Here is a 16,613-nt window from a genome sequence, read left to right on the forward strand (position 1 = left end):
TTAAATTTATGTGTCTGACTTCAATATTAAACACACTTTATATATATATTTTTTAAAAAATAATTGTTGGGAACTCTGTTTTCAAAGACATAGAAGAGCTTTTCTCTGATGCTTTCGTTTTTTTCTGAAGAAGGGGGGGGGGGGGCAGAATCGCTAAAAGACCCATAACTTTTTTCATAGGGGAAGTTAGGACTCATACTCATGATCATTTTTCATTGTTAAACATGATTTTTAAAACTGACCCTGATGTTAAAAATTTGACAATGGCTTTTTTCACCAAAAAAAAAAAAAAAAAATCAATTTTTCTTTTTCCAATTTTTAAAAAATTCTTAGTATAAACCAAGATTATTATAATATTTTTAATAAAAATATTCAAAATCTTAGCATTTTTTATGAAAATTTCCAAAAAGGTAAGTTTATTAGTTGCTAAGAAACAATTTTTTCCCATTAAACAACAGTTCAGTTTGAATGTCTTAAAAATGACAAAAAATGCAAAATCAAAAAATTTGATAAGTCTATAATATCAAAATACATTGAGATTGAAAGAAAAAAAAAATAAGGGGTTGCTTTTTACCACAAAATGAGGAAGTATACCAAGTTTCATCAAAATCTGGTGGTACATGTTAAAATCCCATTTTTACGGTAGATTTGGGGTGGAACTACCCCATATTTTAAGTTATTTCAAATGAAAAAGAAGCTTAGATTTTTTTTTACATTTGAGCCCAATGTTCAACACACTGTATATTTGAATTTTTGTCGTAATTGCTGACAATTCTGTTTTTAAGAATATGGGAGAGATTGTCTGTATGATGTTTCCTGCTTTTTTTTCAGAATGGGGGGGGGGGGGGCAGAATCCCTCAAAGTCCCCTAATGTTTTTTATTGGATAAGTTTGAATACATATTCATGATCATTTTTTAAAAAAATTATGATTTTTAAAGCTGACCCTCTTGTTGAAATTCAGAATTATGTCAGCACCTTTTTTTGACAAAAAAAATTTAAAATTTTCACTTTTCTAATTTTTTAAAAATTTCTTATGTAAACTAAAACTATTAAGATATTTTTTATCAACATGTTCAAAGTCTTTACATTTTATGCAAAAATTTTCAGAAAGATTATAGCATTACTTACCAAGAAACAATTTTTTTAATAAACAACATCTTCTCAGTTCGAGTGTCTCAAAAATGATAAAAAATGCAAAATCGCCAAATTTCAAAAGGCTATAAAATCAAAACGAATTGATATTGAAAGAAAAAAAATTAGGGGGTTGCTTATAACCATAAAGGGATGAAGTATACCAAGTTTTATCAAATTCCGAGACGGTGGGTGTTAAAATTCCATTTTTGTGGTTGATTTGACGTGGAATGACCCACATAGCATTTATTCATGGATTCATGCATGAATCATGTGAATAAGTCAAAACAAATCAAAACTTGTAGAAAATTAAGAATCTTCTTTGACTTTAATAAATAATGTAATCATTTTACCTTATTTTTTATTTCGATCTTATCGCTGTATTTCCTGTCCCCACTTCTTACTCTAAAAGTTGTTCAAAAATCAGCGCTTATCTTATGCATGAGAGTATAAATTAGCCCTCTAAGGCACAAACTCACTCACTGGTAAAAGTATATGAAATATTTTTCCCTCATCTTGAATAAAAATGCTGCCTTTAATAGAAATGTTGTTAGAAATAATTTTGGGTTAGTAGCACATGTGTGAAAATCATAAAGAATTTCTACAGCAGGAGACTGAATTTCTAGAATTCTAAGATGAATAGCTGATACAGGGTAGACCAGAGGTGCCCAACCTTTTTTTACTCAAAGGCGGACCACTTCTTCTAAAGACGTATCTGGCAGCCAAAGCACATATAGTATTAAAATATATTTTATTTTATTTATTTTTTTAAAGTATGGATGACATCGGAAATGACAGAAAAGTAAATAAAGTTACAAACGAAGAACTGTTAATATTATTACATGCTTAATTTATTATATACTTACGAATATTTATACCTACGAAGATCCCATCTGTTTATTAGATGCAAATTTCTAACTATTTAGCTCCAAATTTCCAGCAATAATTTGTAATGCAGAGTCTGTTGTTTTAGAAGTTTCTAGAATATAATTTTAGTTTTGTATCACTAGGGCCGTTTCCATGAACACTTTCGACCCCAGAAAAACCTGCTTTTCACCGCATTCCGGTTATTTGCGGGGTATATGTGGAATTTTCTCCTCCTGCTTGCTTCTGGAGTGAAAGCGGTCTTATGTCTACTTGCTTCATGTAGCCGCTAAGGATGCTGGGTAAAAACCGCTTTCTCTGGTACAATGGGAATCCTCTTTTTACTTGGAAACGGGGAATTTTTCAATCGTTTTTTGCGGTGCCGGGGCAGGGATTTACGGGATCAAAAAGTGTTTGTGAATGCGGCTATTGAACATAACAACGGACCACATGGTGGAGCGTGAGCCATAGGTTGAGACCTCTGGCATAGATTAACCAGTGAGTGAATACTTAAGTGCAATTTTATTTTAAAATTTTGGAACCTTGTTAAAACTGTAGCATTTGGTCATTGAACTAAACTGAATATTGAGTCATTCAGTATTCATTTCAGGTGACCAATCCCTAACAAAAATGAAGCATATGCTGAAAATAGTGGTGTTTGTTTCATAGCTCTTGACGTTTGTTGTCCTAAAATGTTATCAAAACAGAGCACTTTCTTTTTTTAAATCTTCATTCCAACCCCTGGTTCTGTCCATCAGATTCATCTTAATATGAGGTCAGCAATCATTGTCAGAGATTTTTTTTTTGCAATTAAATATTAGTTTTTGTTTGATTTGGTGTTTGGTAGGAAATGGATTTGGTAGAAAATTTATGTTTCATAACTAAGGAGTGTGTGTTACGCATTGTTGTTTTGTTTTTTAACATAAATATATTTAACATACAAAACATTTTTAAAAGCTAGAAATTTTTTATTCGTATAAGGACAGCTTTCTATAAGCTATACTTCATTTTAAATAATAATTAGATGTATATTTATAGTGGCTTGCTAACAAAATATAAAATATTTAAATTTTAGTTTAAAGAAACTTATTGAAAATAACACATTAATCAAACTTAACAGATTGAAAACTTATGTTTCCATCGAAAATGTTTCTTAAATTCAAAAACACAATTTGCCTTCTAATAATTTATTCAGTTTTACTAAATAAAATGATCTTATATAACTAATTTTCATCCATTCTATTTTTCAAGAATTCCGAACTGTTAAATCCATTTTTTGACAACTTATCCAGTATTTATGTACCTCTTCAAAAAAATTTAATATAGAGTTTACATATTGCCAAACTAAGCCATAAGAGGACGGGAGAGTGTACTAAGGCTTGACCCAGTGACAACTTCAGAAAAATGTAATCGAATCAAGTTATTTTATCATTTTCTTATTAAATATGTGAACTGTTTTATCATCCTCTTAAATTATGGAAAGTTGATTGAATCTTACGAGTGTAATTTAAAAACTGCATTCAAGAACTAAGGAATCCTGATGATGATGATGTGATGATTAATAGCAAATTCACTGATCGAGTAACGCTCTGAGGTCCTCAAAAGTGAAACTCACGCCACAGCATGATAATTTAATAATATTTTTTGGTAATCTTCAACATTCAGAGAAATGCTTTATTTTGAAGGCTGAACTGAATCTGATAACAGTTTTACTGGTAAGATCATAGTTTATAGTGAATGCTATCTAAAGGAGTTTAGGGTTAATCCACTAGAGTTGGGATTAAAATTTCAACTATCAAAATATCACCAAACTGGCGATTGCTTCGTTCAAATGTAGAAGCAATTTTAACCTGTCATACCTTGACGTGCCATTTTCTTCTTGGTTTATTTACTATCAAGTTCCTGATGTTAAAACAATATTATAATTACATGCTGATTGAGGTTATATGCTGAAATATTTCTTTCAATTTATTTCCAGGTTTTCTTGAAAGAACCTTCTTGTTTATATCTGTTGGATATTCGAAGAGCTCTTTTTCATGTCTTACGGAAAGGCAGCTTTTTAGACATTGCAGCAATGAATCGTAATATCAGATTTAAAGGAGAAGAAGTGAAAGAACCTCGTATGCCTACTCCAGTTGTTACTCTTCCAAAGAAAAGTACCCCAGATTTTATTCCATGGGTTCCCATCAATAAAGACAGAAGTGACAGTTCTTTAATCTATAAAGTGGATTTGCCTTTTGATTTGTACATAGATTCTGTGAGATTTATGCCAGACAATTCTACCATTATAAAAGTAAGTTTTTCTTTACCATCTTTTTCTTAAAGAAAAATATACGTATAAGTAATAAGGCGGATATTTTTTTCTTTTTTTACATTCATATGGTTAGTCTATAAATCGAAAAAAATTTTGCCAAAATTTAGAAAATGATGAGGGTGGCTGATATGTTTAATTAATGGGTATTGAAGAACAGATGTTCTTTTAAATCATTAATGCTCAATGTCTTTAAAGACAGGGAATATTTATCTGTTGTCTTCATATCTAAAAATTAAATTGATTTTGTGTAAACATTAAAATGTACCTCCAAAACTTGTCAAAATGTATATAAACATTCAGAAACTATGTTCATGGCATATTCATTGAAAATGTGAGCTTGCTTTTTCATCAGCATTGTACATGTCTTCAGATTTCATACCTATTTAGTGTACTTAGAAATGGGGTTTGGTTTGTACCCTAAAATGTCTCAGCACCTCCATTATTTCATTTCAGAAGAAGGGGTAAACTGATATACAAATAGATCCTGAATTGTAGTGTTTTTCAATATTTTTTTTTTCGGCATCATAAGGCTGCAGCATTATCCCCCATAAGCTTCCTAGCAGCATACTATAGGTTAGCCTCAGTAAAGTTATCTGTGATAAAATTCTTAAAGCTAGAAACTGCAGAGCACTTTGCCAAATCTAAAACATTTATTACTTTGCCTGAGGAGCACGAAGGACAGTTACTATTACTTACTAGACTCAGAGCCGTATCCAGAGGGGGGCGCCCCCCCCCCCCCAAACCCAAAATGTTTTTTACCATTAAACAAAAAGTTTTTTTTTTTTTAAATTTCTAATCTCTGAAAAGAAAAATAAAGTTTTTTGTTCTTGATTTTGTAACTAAGTTTGAAACAAGTGAAATACAGGAAAAGCAATTCTAGTTCTCATTAGCTGTCATGCATGCTTAAAATTTAGACCCTTAATTAGGACCTTCCTTCTCTCTTTCCTAGTTCAATTCAGGGTCAAGGCAGGCCCCTTGTCAGTTTGCTACATTTTTCCTCCTCCAGGGGCGTACACAAAAATTTTTGTGTCCGTCGCAAACGACTTTTTTGGGCCTCACTCCATATTGTTTATCCTTATTTTCACCCCTAGTTCTAAAAATATTGGGCCCCATTTAAGCTCGAGCCCGGGCCAATAGGTGTCCCGTCTCCCTCCTGTGCCTGCCCTCCTCCCCCCTAAAACTCTTATAAAACTTACACTGCACCGATTTTGAGCCGGGGACTCCCCAAGGGCCGGGCCTTTAGTTTCCAATTAGGCTAGTATCTGGTTACCAAGATGTACCAAATTCAGCTCCTTGATACATCCTGAGTAAAAAAGGCAAATATCATGATTCTCGCGTTTTTGTAGCATATTTTTCAAGATAAATTTTTATGTCTGATATGTTTCATGTCTTGCCTTTTATTTAATTTCGAATTCAGTATTTTGGAAGTTCTTTTGTTATTTGCTTGTTTTTATCTTACTTCTACTGCATACTGTTAATATCTTAAGCATGAGGAAAAAATAACACTTACTCTACTCTATTTCATTTTCTGCTCTATTTGTGATTGAAAAAAAAATTGTTTGCTTTGAGAAGTATTTCGTTACATTTATTTTTAACTTAAAACGGGTGTGTCATACAAAGTTATAATCATTTTGTAAGACTGCAATCAACTTCTGAAAAGTACAACTAAAGTGCTTTAAATAATTTCAACTGTTCTAGAGTCTTTGAAAATTATTTAAGTTTTTGAAATTCCTTTAAAAGTTCTTCAATTTTGCCTCTTATCTAGAAAAAAAAAGTATGAATTGTCCAAATGGCCAGAATTTTACTCTTTCGTTCTTATTTTCTGTATTTCTACACCATTTCTTTTAAACCATTTTATACAATTTTTATACTGTAGGGCTTTGATAAAAGGGGGGGGGTGCTGGAGAAGTGATCAAAAACAAACTTCACTAAAAGCCGATATGAGCAAATTACGATGAGATTATCTTTTCTCCTCTCTCGTTTTTCCTCTCTATTGATTAATGTCAACGATTTGTCGAGCAAGCAATTTTTGTTTTGATTGATCTTGATTTGGGAAAGTGCATAACTTTTAAGACTTCATTTGCCTATTTTTCTTCATATTTTTTTTGTCTCAATTATCCCATATAAGGCCTCAAAATACAGATTTTTTATATCTATTTTTCAAAAAATTTCTCCCGGACCCCCTGAAGTTATGGATGTTCTACATCCGATGTAAAAGGACACTCTCCTGTTATCCTTACCAATACAAGGTGAATGAAAAAATAAGAAATTAAAATAAAGATAACAACAGTCCAACAGTGGAATCATTAAAAATTGAGGCAAAAAACATCTATGTTGAATATTTTTATGCGTGTATGTGTGTCTATATGTATATATGTGTTTTTTTTTTTTTTTGGACAATGTGCGAATCCAGGCCCCTCTCGAAAAAAAATCCTGGATACGGCCTTGACTAGACTGATACAGAGTAAGTGTCTCATAGAAAGTCCTAACCTGTTGTTAGTCTAAAAATTGTATGAGGTAAATCCATTGAGACGTTAGAAAGGATCAGGTTCCTCCATATTTTGTCATTTGGAACCTGTGTAAACTCTTGCTGCAAGATCTCTCTCATTGCCTTTTTAAACCTGAGTACAAAATTAGTGAAAGGAGAATGGAAAAAATGGCTGCTCTAATTTAGAACTATTTTTGGCAAGGATATCTGCCATCTCCTTTATAGGTATGTTACAATGACTGGGGATCCATTGAAGAACTAACTATCCTCCAGCCAACAGTGATAGCATGAAAAAAAAATAAGTGATCTACTCAACAAGAAAGCAATCGCTAAGAGGAGGTGGGACAGTTGCTAAAATTGCAGCTTGAGAGTATAGGTATAAGTAAAAATGCTGCCTCAGACTCAGAACGTCTGAAATTCCTACTTTTATGGCATAGATCTCTGCGTCAAAATTAGGATCGAACATGAAATTTAACCACACAAAGTTCCTCTAAAAATCCCTTGCAGAAGACACCAGCAGCGGTGTTTCTGTCACTTGAAGAACCATTAGTGTACACAAGAATTCATTCATCCCTTGGATAAGTTCTTTTTCATAAATTAACTTACCATATCATTGGTATACTATAGTCAGGGCCCACTTAGGGAATGGGTCATGGCGTCAATGGAACTAGACATTTTTTTCTCGTAGATTATTTTCAGCGGAAACCATATAAGCAAGATTGTACAATAAAGCTACGTACAATAAATTACAAAAATGCAAAAAAAAAATTAATTTGAATTTTGTCATCTTGAATTCAAATTATGTTTTTCGCAATCACGAGTGTATGTGTATATGTAAGCGTGTGTGTGTAGGCATGTGTATTTGTGTCTGTGTGCAGGTATGAGTGTGTGGGTAGTTGTGTGAATGTGTGTGTGTTTGTGTGTATATGTGTTTGTGTATGTGTGTAGGTGTATATTAGGGCTCGACCGATGGCATTTTTTGGCCGATGGGCCGATGCCGATTGTTGGCCGATTGTTCAAAGATGGCCGATGGCCGATAGTTTTCCTCCAAATGGCCGATTCCGATGGCCGATGCCATTGGCCGATGACAAAAAAAAAAGTAAAAGAAAAAATTAATTTGAATTCTGATATTTTTAATTCAAATTATGTTTTTCGCAATCACGAGTTGCGACGGGACCCTACTCAGCGGCGTTATTGTTTCTAGAAACTGCTCTTGTCCCCCCAAAGTGCCCCTTTTTCCTGGGCGGTTACGTTTGTACAGTTTTGTGTGTGTGTGTGTGTAAGCGCATGCATGTGTAGGCTTGTGTGTGCGTAGACCTGTGCATACAGGTAGGCGTGTGTGTCTCTCTGTGTGTGTAGGCCCTTGTACATGTGTAGGCGCTTGTACATGTGTAGGCTTGTGTGTGCATAGACTTGTGCAGGACATGGACGCTACCGACCAGGAGAAGCGGATTTCGGGGAGCATTGTTCAGAACCGGAGGAGCTGCGCCTGCAGAGGACAATGGGCGAGAGTGCTGCAGAGGGGGGCGGGTGGGAGGGAAAAAATCAGCGTAACGTCAAGGACAGTCAAATGAGAACAATAAGCAATTGTGATTGCTCAAAAAAATCTAACAGAAATAAATTGATAAGATTGTCAAGGATTTAAAGGATCATTGATTCAATTCAATTTACTTCCTTTCTACGAATAAGGAATTGCAATCACAAAAAAAAAATCAGATTTCGACCAAAATTTCTATTTTACGATCACCCAATTTAAACTTCACAAGTTTTTTTCGGCACATCTGTACATGCATGATGCATATGTACCTAAGAACATATAGATGACCGAAATATCCATTTTGAACGCCTCCTTAGTTAAGTATCGCAAATTTTCTTGTGATGTCTTTATGCACCTATACTTGCCTCACTCAATAACGTTATGAAATAGTAAGTTGAAAACTCATACGTACGTAGTATGATCTAAAAATTCGAGGACAAGTTGTATAAAATCTTACCCTGAATAGTTCACATTACCGAAGTGCATCTATCTACAAAATAGTCACCTTGGACGACTATGCACTTCTGCCAAAGTTCCTATAGATGTTAGAAGGACTCCTGGAAGACATTTATCGCAGCCTCCTGTGCTGGTTGACCTCTTGCGCTGCTGCTTTAACTTCATCGTGGGGAAGATGGTGACTTTCATGTTGAGGATACACGGTTCGATCGGTTAATATTCTGATATGACAACCAAATAACATAAAGTTTCGTCGGACTTAGCTCCGTGTGACTTTTACCTGTTCCCAGCAAAAAAAAAAAAAAACAACATTTGCATGGACGGTACTTTCTTCCGTCAGGAGAAGATAAAACTGCACAGAAGGTAGCAAAAAATGGCTTCCAGGAATGTTTCTAAAAGTTATATGAACACTGGCAGAAGTACATTGTCCCTCAAGGTGACGTTTTGAAGGTGGATGTGCTTCGATAATGTGAACTATTCTGGGTAAGGTTTCATACAGCTTGTCCCCCGAACTTTTGGATCGTACTACGTACAATGTTTTTTAAGGTGTAGTTATCCTTCTCCTTTTTTGCCTGCTGTATGATAGAAGACAAAGAACAAGAGCCAAAAAAAAAAAAGTTTTATTAATTTGAATTCTGAAATTTTGAATTCAAATTATGTTTTTCGCAATCACGAACTAAGACAGGACTCTACTCATTGGAGTTATTGTTTCTAGAAACAGCTTCTGTCCCCCCCCCAAGCCTGCCTCTTTTCTTGGGCGGTTACGTGTGCATAGTTGTGTGTGTAAGTGTGTAGGCTTTGTGTGTGCGTAGACCTGTGTGTATGCACGTAGGCGTGTGTGTGTGTGTGTGAGCGTGCGTGTGTGTAGAACATGGACGCCTCCGACCAGGAGAAGCGGACGTCCACCATATAACTCAAAAGGTGTTTTAGTTTGTCCTGAGTGACAAATCCTATTCCAAGTATAATTGAAATAAAGCATAGCATCGGGCCAAAATCTTTTACTTAGCCCGCTTTCTTCCAATAATACTGTTGCAGCATTAGCGGCTGAGCGATTGTACACCTCGGCCAAACCGTTCATCTCTGGACTGAAAATATTGGTTAACTCATGTTTTATACCGTTATCCAAACAATAATTGTCAAAAACTTTATTTACGAATTCTCCCCCGTTGTCAGTTCTAACAGCTTTTACTTTAAGATTTAAAAATCTTTCAGCACGCTTTATGTGCCTTATGAAAATTTCTGGTACTTTGCTCTTTTCACTTATTGGATACAAAGCAGATTTACGTGAAAAATCATCAATGATTGATAAATAAAAACGTTCCCCCTTATTTCCCTTAATATTACATGGACCCCACACATCAGCATGAAGTAATTCAAGGGGACATTTAGACCGTATTTTACCTATTGGTTTAAATGAAACACGTTTAAATTTACCAATTTTACAATTTTCACAATCTATTTTTACATTTTTGAATTTAGGCAGGCCATGGACACACTCAAATTCACCGCTCTTTCTGATACTATCGGTGTTAATATGTGCCAGCCTTCTATGCCACAATTCTAATTTTTCTACATTAGAGCATTCAATTTTCTCATTTTCGAAATGATCATTACTTTTATTTGGTTTTATACTTTCTTGATACGATTTATAATACAAAATTTGAGGTTTTACAAAATAAATGCCATTTCTTAAAATTGCTCTAAATATAAATCCATTTCGACCAGATATCGCCACGGAGCCGTTTCCCCCTTCAAACTTAGCACCCCCCTTATCGAATTTAGTACCCGATAACAAATTTTGACGCAGATTAGGAGAGTACATTACATCTTTTAAAACAATGATAGTATCATCAAACTTTAATTTCACAGTTCCCATCCCCAAAATGGAGAAAGTTTCATTTCTAACGGCTACAGCCATTTCTTTGTTTCGCAATGGTTTAAAGTCCTCAAACGCACTACGAATGTTGACGAAATGATGGGTGGAACCAGTGTCGAAAATAAATTCATCAGGGTCTTCTGATACTTCATTTAGATGTACTTCGGAAATGAAAAAGTTCTGGTACTTACATGCTTCCTTTTCCACTGATGGGGAACTGCACCTCGCAGTTTTCTTGTTCGCCTTCCTCTTATTCCGGATTGGTGATCTTGACTTTCTGTTACGTTGTTCGAGGTCCTTGTCAACTCTTCTATATTGACACACGTTACTTTTATGGCCGGGTTTATTACAGTTGAAACAAATTAGTTTCCCTTTTACTCCTTTCTTGTCAAAATTACCCGGTTTCTTTACAAAGTTAGCTCTGCCGATAATTTTATCGTCCTCATCTTTTAGTCGAATTCGCGATTCCTCGGCAATAAGTTCGCTGACTACTTTATTAAATGTGAATTCCTGTGCAGTAGTTCTAAGAATAACTTGACAAATATTGTCAAATTCTGAGGGCAAATGACGCAAAATTTGAAAAATCAAATAATTTTCAGAGAAATTCGCGTCTATAGCCTTAATTCTTTCGAAAATTTGCCGAGTACGGGCAGCGAAAAGATTTATCAACTCTTCCTCTTTTATACGACATTGGGATAACTCTGAAAACAATGTCATGTGCTGACAACGATTGTCAGGAAAGAAGTGATCTTTCAAAGCCTTCCAGGCATCAGCCGCGTTGACCTGATTTTCAATTATCTTTTTGAAATTTTTCTCCAAATTTAAATAAATTATGGATAGAGCCACATCCTGTCGATTTTGAAAATTACGAATCTCTTGCTCAGTAGCTTTTTTTCATCATTAGAAAAAGGTTCTTTTTCAATGCCCCTTATAATATTCCACAGACCTCGTTCCATTAGGACAAATTTAATATCCGATGACCAACTCACATAGTTGTCAGACCTTAATTTTTCAATAGGAACACTCTGGGATGCCATGATTGATAAGAACATGAAAAACGCCAGAAAAATAAAAAAACCTAATTTCAAAAAAAACAACCAACAAAATCTCAAAATATCCCCGAAAAAAAACCTAAATAGTGCAACTGTTATAGCTTCCCCCCTGGAGCAAGTCCAGGTCTTCCGCTGAATTTAGCAGCCACTATTCTGTTTAACACTAAACCAATTATATCCCCCTATAAAATGCAAACGAAACATCTGAGAAAAAGTTTACACTACACATGGCTTAAAGATTCGATACAAATTTCCAAAAAGTAAAAGAAAAGCTTCTATTTTCAGTTTTCATTCAACGCCGATGCGGGGAAAACAATTTGAAAAGATTTCCAAACACTTGTCATCTACCGATTCAGCAAAAAGACAAGTCAGTTACAACATTCCTTTTCATCACAAAAACATGAAGTCTAATACTCTACTCTGCTGACAATTCGAAAACATCTTAATACATTGATATTACTCATGATACTGAACACGTAATTATTATGATACAATTGGGTAGGGCTGGGCCCATAACCCTTATGGTAACTTACGATGTTTAAACGAAAAGCCGAAGGGCTAAATTTCGTAAGTCAGTCAACAATGTTACATGCTTATACAAGCAGAGATAATATCACACAGTGGAAGGTGCAGAATCAAATGTTAATGTGAAGAAATGAACATTGGAAACTTGTTAAAATCTTACCAAAAATTTATTGGTCCATAGTAACTAAAATGAATAAACTAACAAAAATAAGTTCTTAAGAATAAAACCCGGCCATAAGTGGAGGCGGAGTTCGCAACTCCCCAACACCTATCGGACCTAACTCACAAGAGGCTGACGAACACAAAAGAAGAGAGAACGATTGGAATCGTTCACTATTTATACTTGCCTCATTTGCATATGATTGGGCATCAAAGGATGCCAACCTAAAACTGAAACTTTACACGTGCCGAAAGAGTTGAGAAGTTAATCTAATTTGAATAAAGTTAATTTTATATTACATTACATTAGGAATGAGAACGCGGATAAATATCGTTTACCGATGTCTATCAAGCTCAAGACCGGAGCAGCCGCGCCGCGCCACCTGCAGAGGACGGTGGGCGGTGGTGCTGCAGAGGCTTCTGGTTCAAGCTGAAAAAGGCACGGAACATCAAAAACGGTCAAATGAGAACAATCAGCAATCGTGATTGCTCAAAAAAAAAAAAAGAAAGAAAGAAAAGAAAGAAAGGAAGGAAAAGAAAGAGTTTAATAACCAATTGATTTGTTTTTTTTTTTAATTGAACATATAACTAAGATTTCAGTAATATTGTAATAATGCATGGATTTAGGTACAGTAATCATAGTTAAAAAACATTAAATTATGTTGTTTAATCTTTAAAAAAAAATTAAGAATAAAACTATTAAACCGTCAACAAATTACGCAATTAAAGTGGAAAGATTGTACGTAGACATTTTTTATTCATCAAATTAAACAAAAAAGGTCACAGACAAATTACAATATTAAATCGTAATAGGAATATTTTTATACTTATTTAAAATTTATGAATAGGGAAGTTTGCATTTTTCATATAAGTTATAACAGTGACATAAATTTTGCGTAAATTGGAAATAGCGATGAAAGGAGCGAGGATCTTAACGCAGCTACAACAAAAAAACTCAATATTTACAACAAGTTAATAACTGAATACATATACTACTTGATCTGATTTTTGCAAACGTAATTTTAAAGAATTTGATTGTTTAATCTCTTATGAAGCAATACAAACAAGTTCAAATTAAATTTTTCAATTTAACAATAATTTTCTGAAATTTAAAAAAATGCATAATAGAAAATCCTTGGAACTTTTCTATAACATATTATTAAAAATATGATGAAAACGAAAATAACTTATTCACTGATTTTATATAAATACATAAAAATAGTTACTTACAACAAAAAAAAAAGCGATCGCTATTAATGATGCGAAAAAGATGGCGAATTACGTAATACAGGTGAAACAAGTATAAGAAATACGCAAAATGACATTTCTTGACCAAAATAAATAATCGCTAAATATTTAAGAAATGCTTGAAACGACGAGGGTGGGTTAGGGGGTCCCCCTCTGATTTTGGAGTAACTCACAACATTAAACTTCGGCCTCATTTTTTTAGTACAGAACCGCTACCACCAACGCTTCGGAAGAGTTCCTGAATCTACTTCTTCAAATTCAAAAGTTTCTTTGATTTCTGAATTATGTCACCATTCAAAACGTCTTTAATCAATTTCTTACATTAATGCTCTAAATTCTTCCTAAACAATAGATAAAGCTTGAAAAAAAAATCTCTAATTTTATGAATGGTGTTAGTTTTTAACAACCAAGAAGTATAACTAGAGTTTAATTTCAGAAATTGAGGGTGTGGGAGGAGAGGCACGCAAGTGTTCTCGGAAATACAAAAAATAGTCGTAAAAAATAGAGTTCAAAATAATCATAAACATTGAGCAGAAAAACCCTTTTAAAATTTGCACCCGAGTTTGTTTTGACGTGCAGTGGCGGATTTAAAATATAGCAAATGTTGCAATTGCTTGAGAGGCCCCAAAACCATAGGGGCACCGTAAAAGTTACAAAAATGCTTATGATAATTGTTTTTCAACTTCTGTGATAGAGAAATAGAGCCCCAAATGTATTTCGACGGGCCCCAAACTTATAGCTCCGCCGAAGCGATACAGAAAAGACTGCATTACTGTGATTCATATTACAAATATCAAAAAATTCAAAATTATCGTAGGTTTAACGGGAATCTAACAAAATGAAATAAAACCGGTTTCACCATCTCATATTTGTTTCCATAGTCTCCAATTCGGCAATATATCACCAAATGATCGTAGTCTGAGACGCTATATTAGTTTTTCATTGAAATAAGTAATTAATAGCCACCAAAAACGAATAAATAGGCTTTTTAGAACACCTGATCGGAAAGAAAAAGGGAAGTGCACAACTGGAACGTACTCACACCCCACATGCGGAAATTTAGTCATCTACAGTTTACCATTTTTGAGTTACAACTTATGAGAGATACATACGTATATCCAGTCGCAAGAAACAACGCAATAATTAACTTGTTTGGTACCTGAATGTAGTATTAAAAACTCTTTCAGTGGTGACTAAAATAGAAATTCATACTGAAATTTAAGTAAAAAATTTTATATGAAAACAATAACTCCCTTTACTTTGTATTAAAAAGTAAAACGACAGAGGTCTTTTTTTTTTTTTTTTCAAAAACATCGGCCAATTCCATCGGCTTTTCGATGTTTTTTAAGGCCGATGGGCCGATGTTTCCTGCAAGTTAGCATCGGCCGCCGATGCCGATGGCTAAATTGTTGAACCATCGGCGCCGATGCATCGGCCAGGCCGATGCATCGGTCGAGTCCTAGTGTATATATGTATGTGTGTGTAGGTGCGTGTATGCATGCGTGTAAGTGTAGGATATTGACGAAACCTGGAGATGGTTTTCGCTAGAGGTGCAGCATCGTGAGGACTCGGTCGACGGTGATGCTGTGGAGGGTGGCAGTGGGAAAAATGATAGGACATCAAAAACAGTCAAATGAAAGCAATAAGCAATCGTAATTGCTCAAAAAAAAAAAATCAATGAAAAATTTTCAGTTACTTCCCCTGTACCATCCCAGTTTAATTTTGAATTTTTTTTTCCAGCATTGCTACCCCTTTATGCAATTATGTAACTTAAAGAAAAATAATGGAATACATTTAAAAACACATATGGATTAAAGCAAAGAATTGTTCTTCTCTTTGCCAAATAAAATCTTTATTCTGCTCAACGACCATCGTGTTATTTTCTTGTTTTTAACTGTTTTAATGCTATCTCTCCCTTCCCCTCCTTCTCTCTTTTAATTTCATTTTCATGTTTAAATGAGTTTTCACAGCTTAAGCATTCATTTTCAATTCTAGGTCACTGGAAAAGTTCTGAATATGTATTTGGGACAGAAAGAGAAGTCCATCAAATTTCAGTCATTCCCAATCTTAGATTCCTTCTGGAGATATCCAAAGTTCAACTTGAAGCAGGCAATAAACTTGGAGTCAAATCCAATGAATCCCGACACGGTTATCATGATGAGAGTGTACACACAGGAACATCACAGCAAGAAAATCTGTGTCTTAGGGTCTTGTTTGTTTGGACCATTTTCAAATAAATATGGAAAGGTACAATCTTTTTCCTGTGTAGACCAGACAAGACTTATTGTTATTTTCAGAAACAAAAATTGACTTTTAAGTTGGGAGTAGGGACTTAAATATAATGTTATCATTTACTAATTCTGAGATGCAGGTTTGACATTTGGAGTGAATATTGGTCACAAGAGTTTATGTATATTTTGTATTCAAAGACATAATGAAATTTACGTATTTCCTGCTGTTTTGTAAGGGTTTTTTCCCCCTTAAAGGTTCTACTGTGAACAATAAAATGGGATAATTTCACTCTTTTATACAATTGTATTATTATTATAGAGGTCAACTTTGGAGGCTTTTTATAAATAGGAAAAACTTTTAACTTCATCCACTTTGTTATTTGTTAGAAAATTCATATCAGATTAATGCTAATTATTTTATCAAGTGTTCCTCCTTTTTAAAACAGAAATTGTAAAATTACTGTGTATGAAACATTTCATTTTTTATTTTACTTTTTTCTTCTTTTTTTTAAACTAGTAACAACTAAGTAATTTAGTCATGTTTAATGAGTGAATTTCCCCCCACCCTCTCCCTTTTCCGATATATTTTCTAACTTCCAAGGTTTTTAATGTAAATAAAATTGAAATATTTATAGCTCACGAGTCTAAAATTTTACTCTGAATTAATTTTTTATAACATTTAATGTAATTGAATTAAAATGATAGTTAAACTCTTTGCATGGCAAATACAA

The 16,613-nt window shown here is 34.0% G+C and overlaps 1 protein-coding gene across 1 annotated transcript in view; it reads left to right on the forward strand.

Annotated features, from left to right (window-relative positions):
- The window catches only part of LOC129227457 (uncharacterized), a 66,009-nt gene that overhangs the window by 17,044 nt on the left and 32,352 nt on the right, over positions 1-16,613 (forward strand). Inside the window, exons 10-11 of the mRNA XM_054862019.1 lie at positions 3,975-4,289; positions 15,647-15,898. Coding sequence (XP_054717994.1) covers positions 3,975-4,289; positions 15,647-15,898 — 567 coding nt within the window. The remainder of the gene's footprint in view (positions 1-3,974; positions 4,290-15,646; positions 15,899-16,613) is intronic.

The sequence above is a fragment of the Uloborus diversus genome, chromosome 8 (genome assembly GCF_026930045.1).
Source record: "Uloborus diversus isolate 005 chromosome 8, Udiv.v.3.1, whole genome shotgun sequence".
Taxonomy (NCBI): Eukaryota; Metazoa; Arthropoda; class Arachnida; order Araneae; family Uloboridae; genus Uloborus; species Uloborus diversus.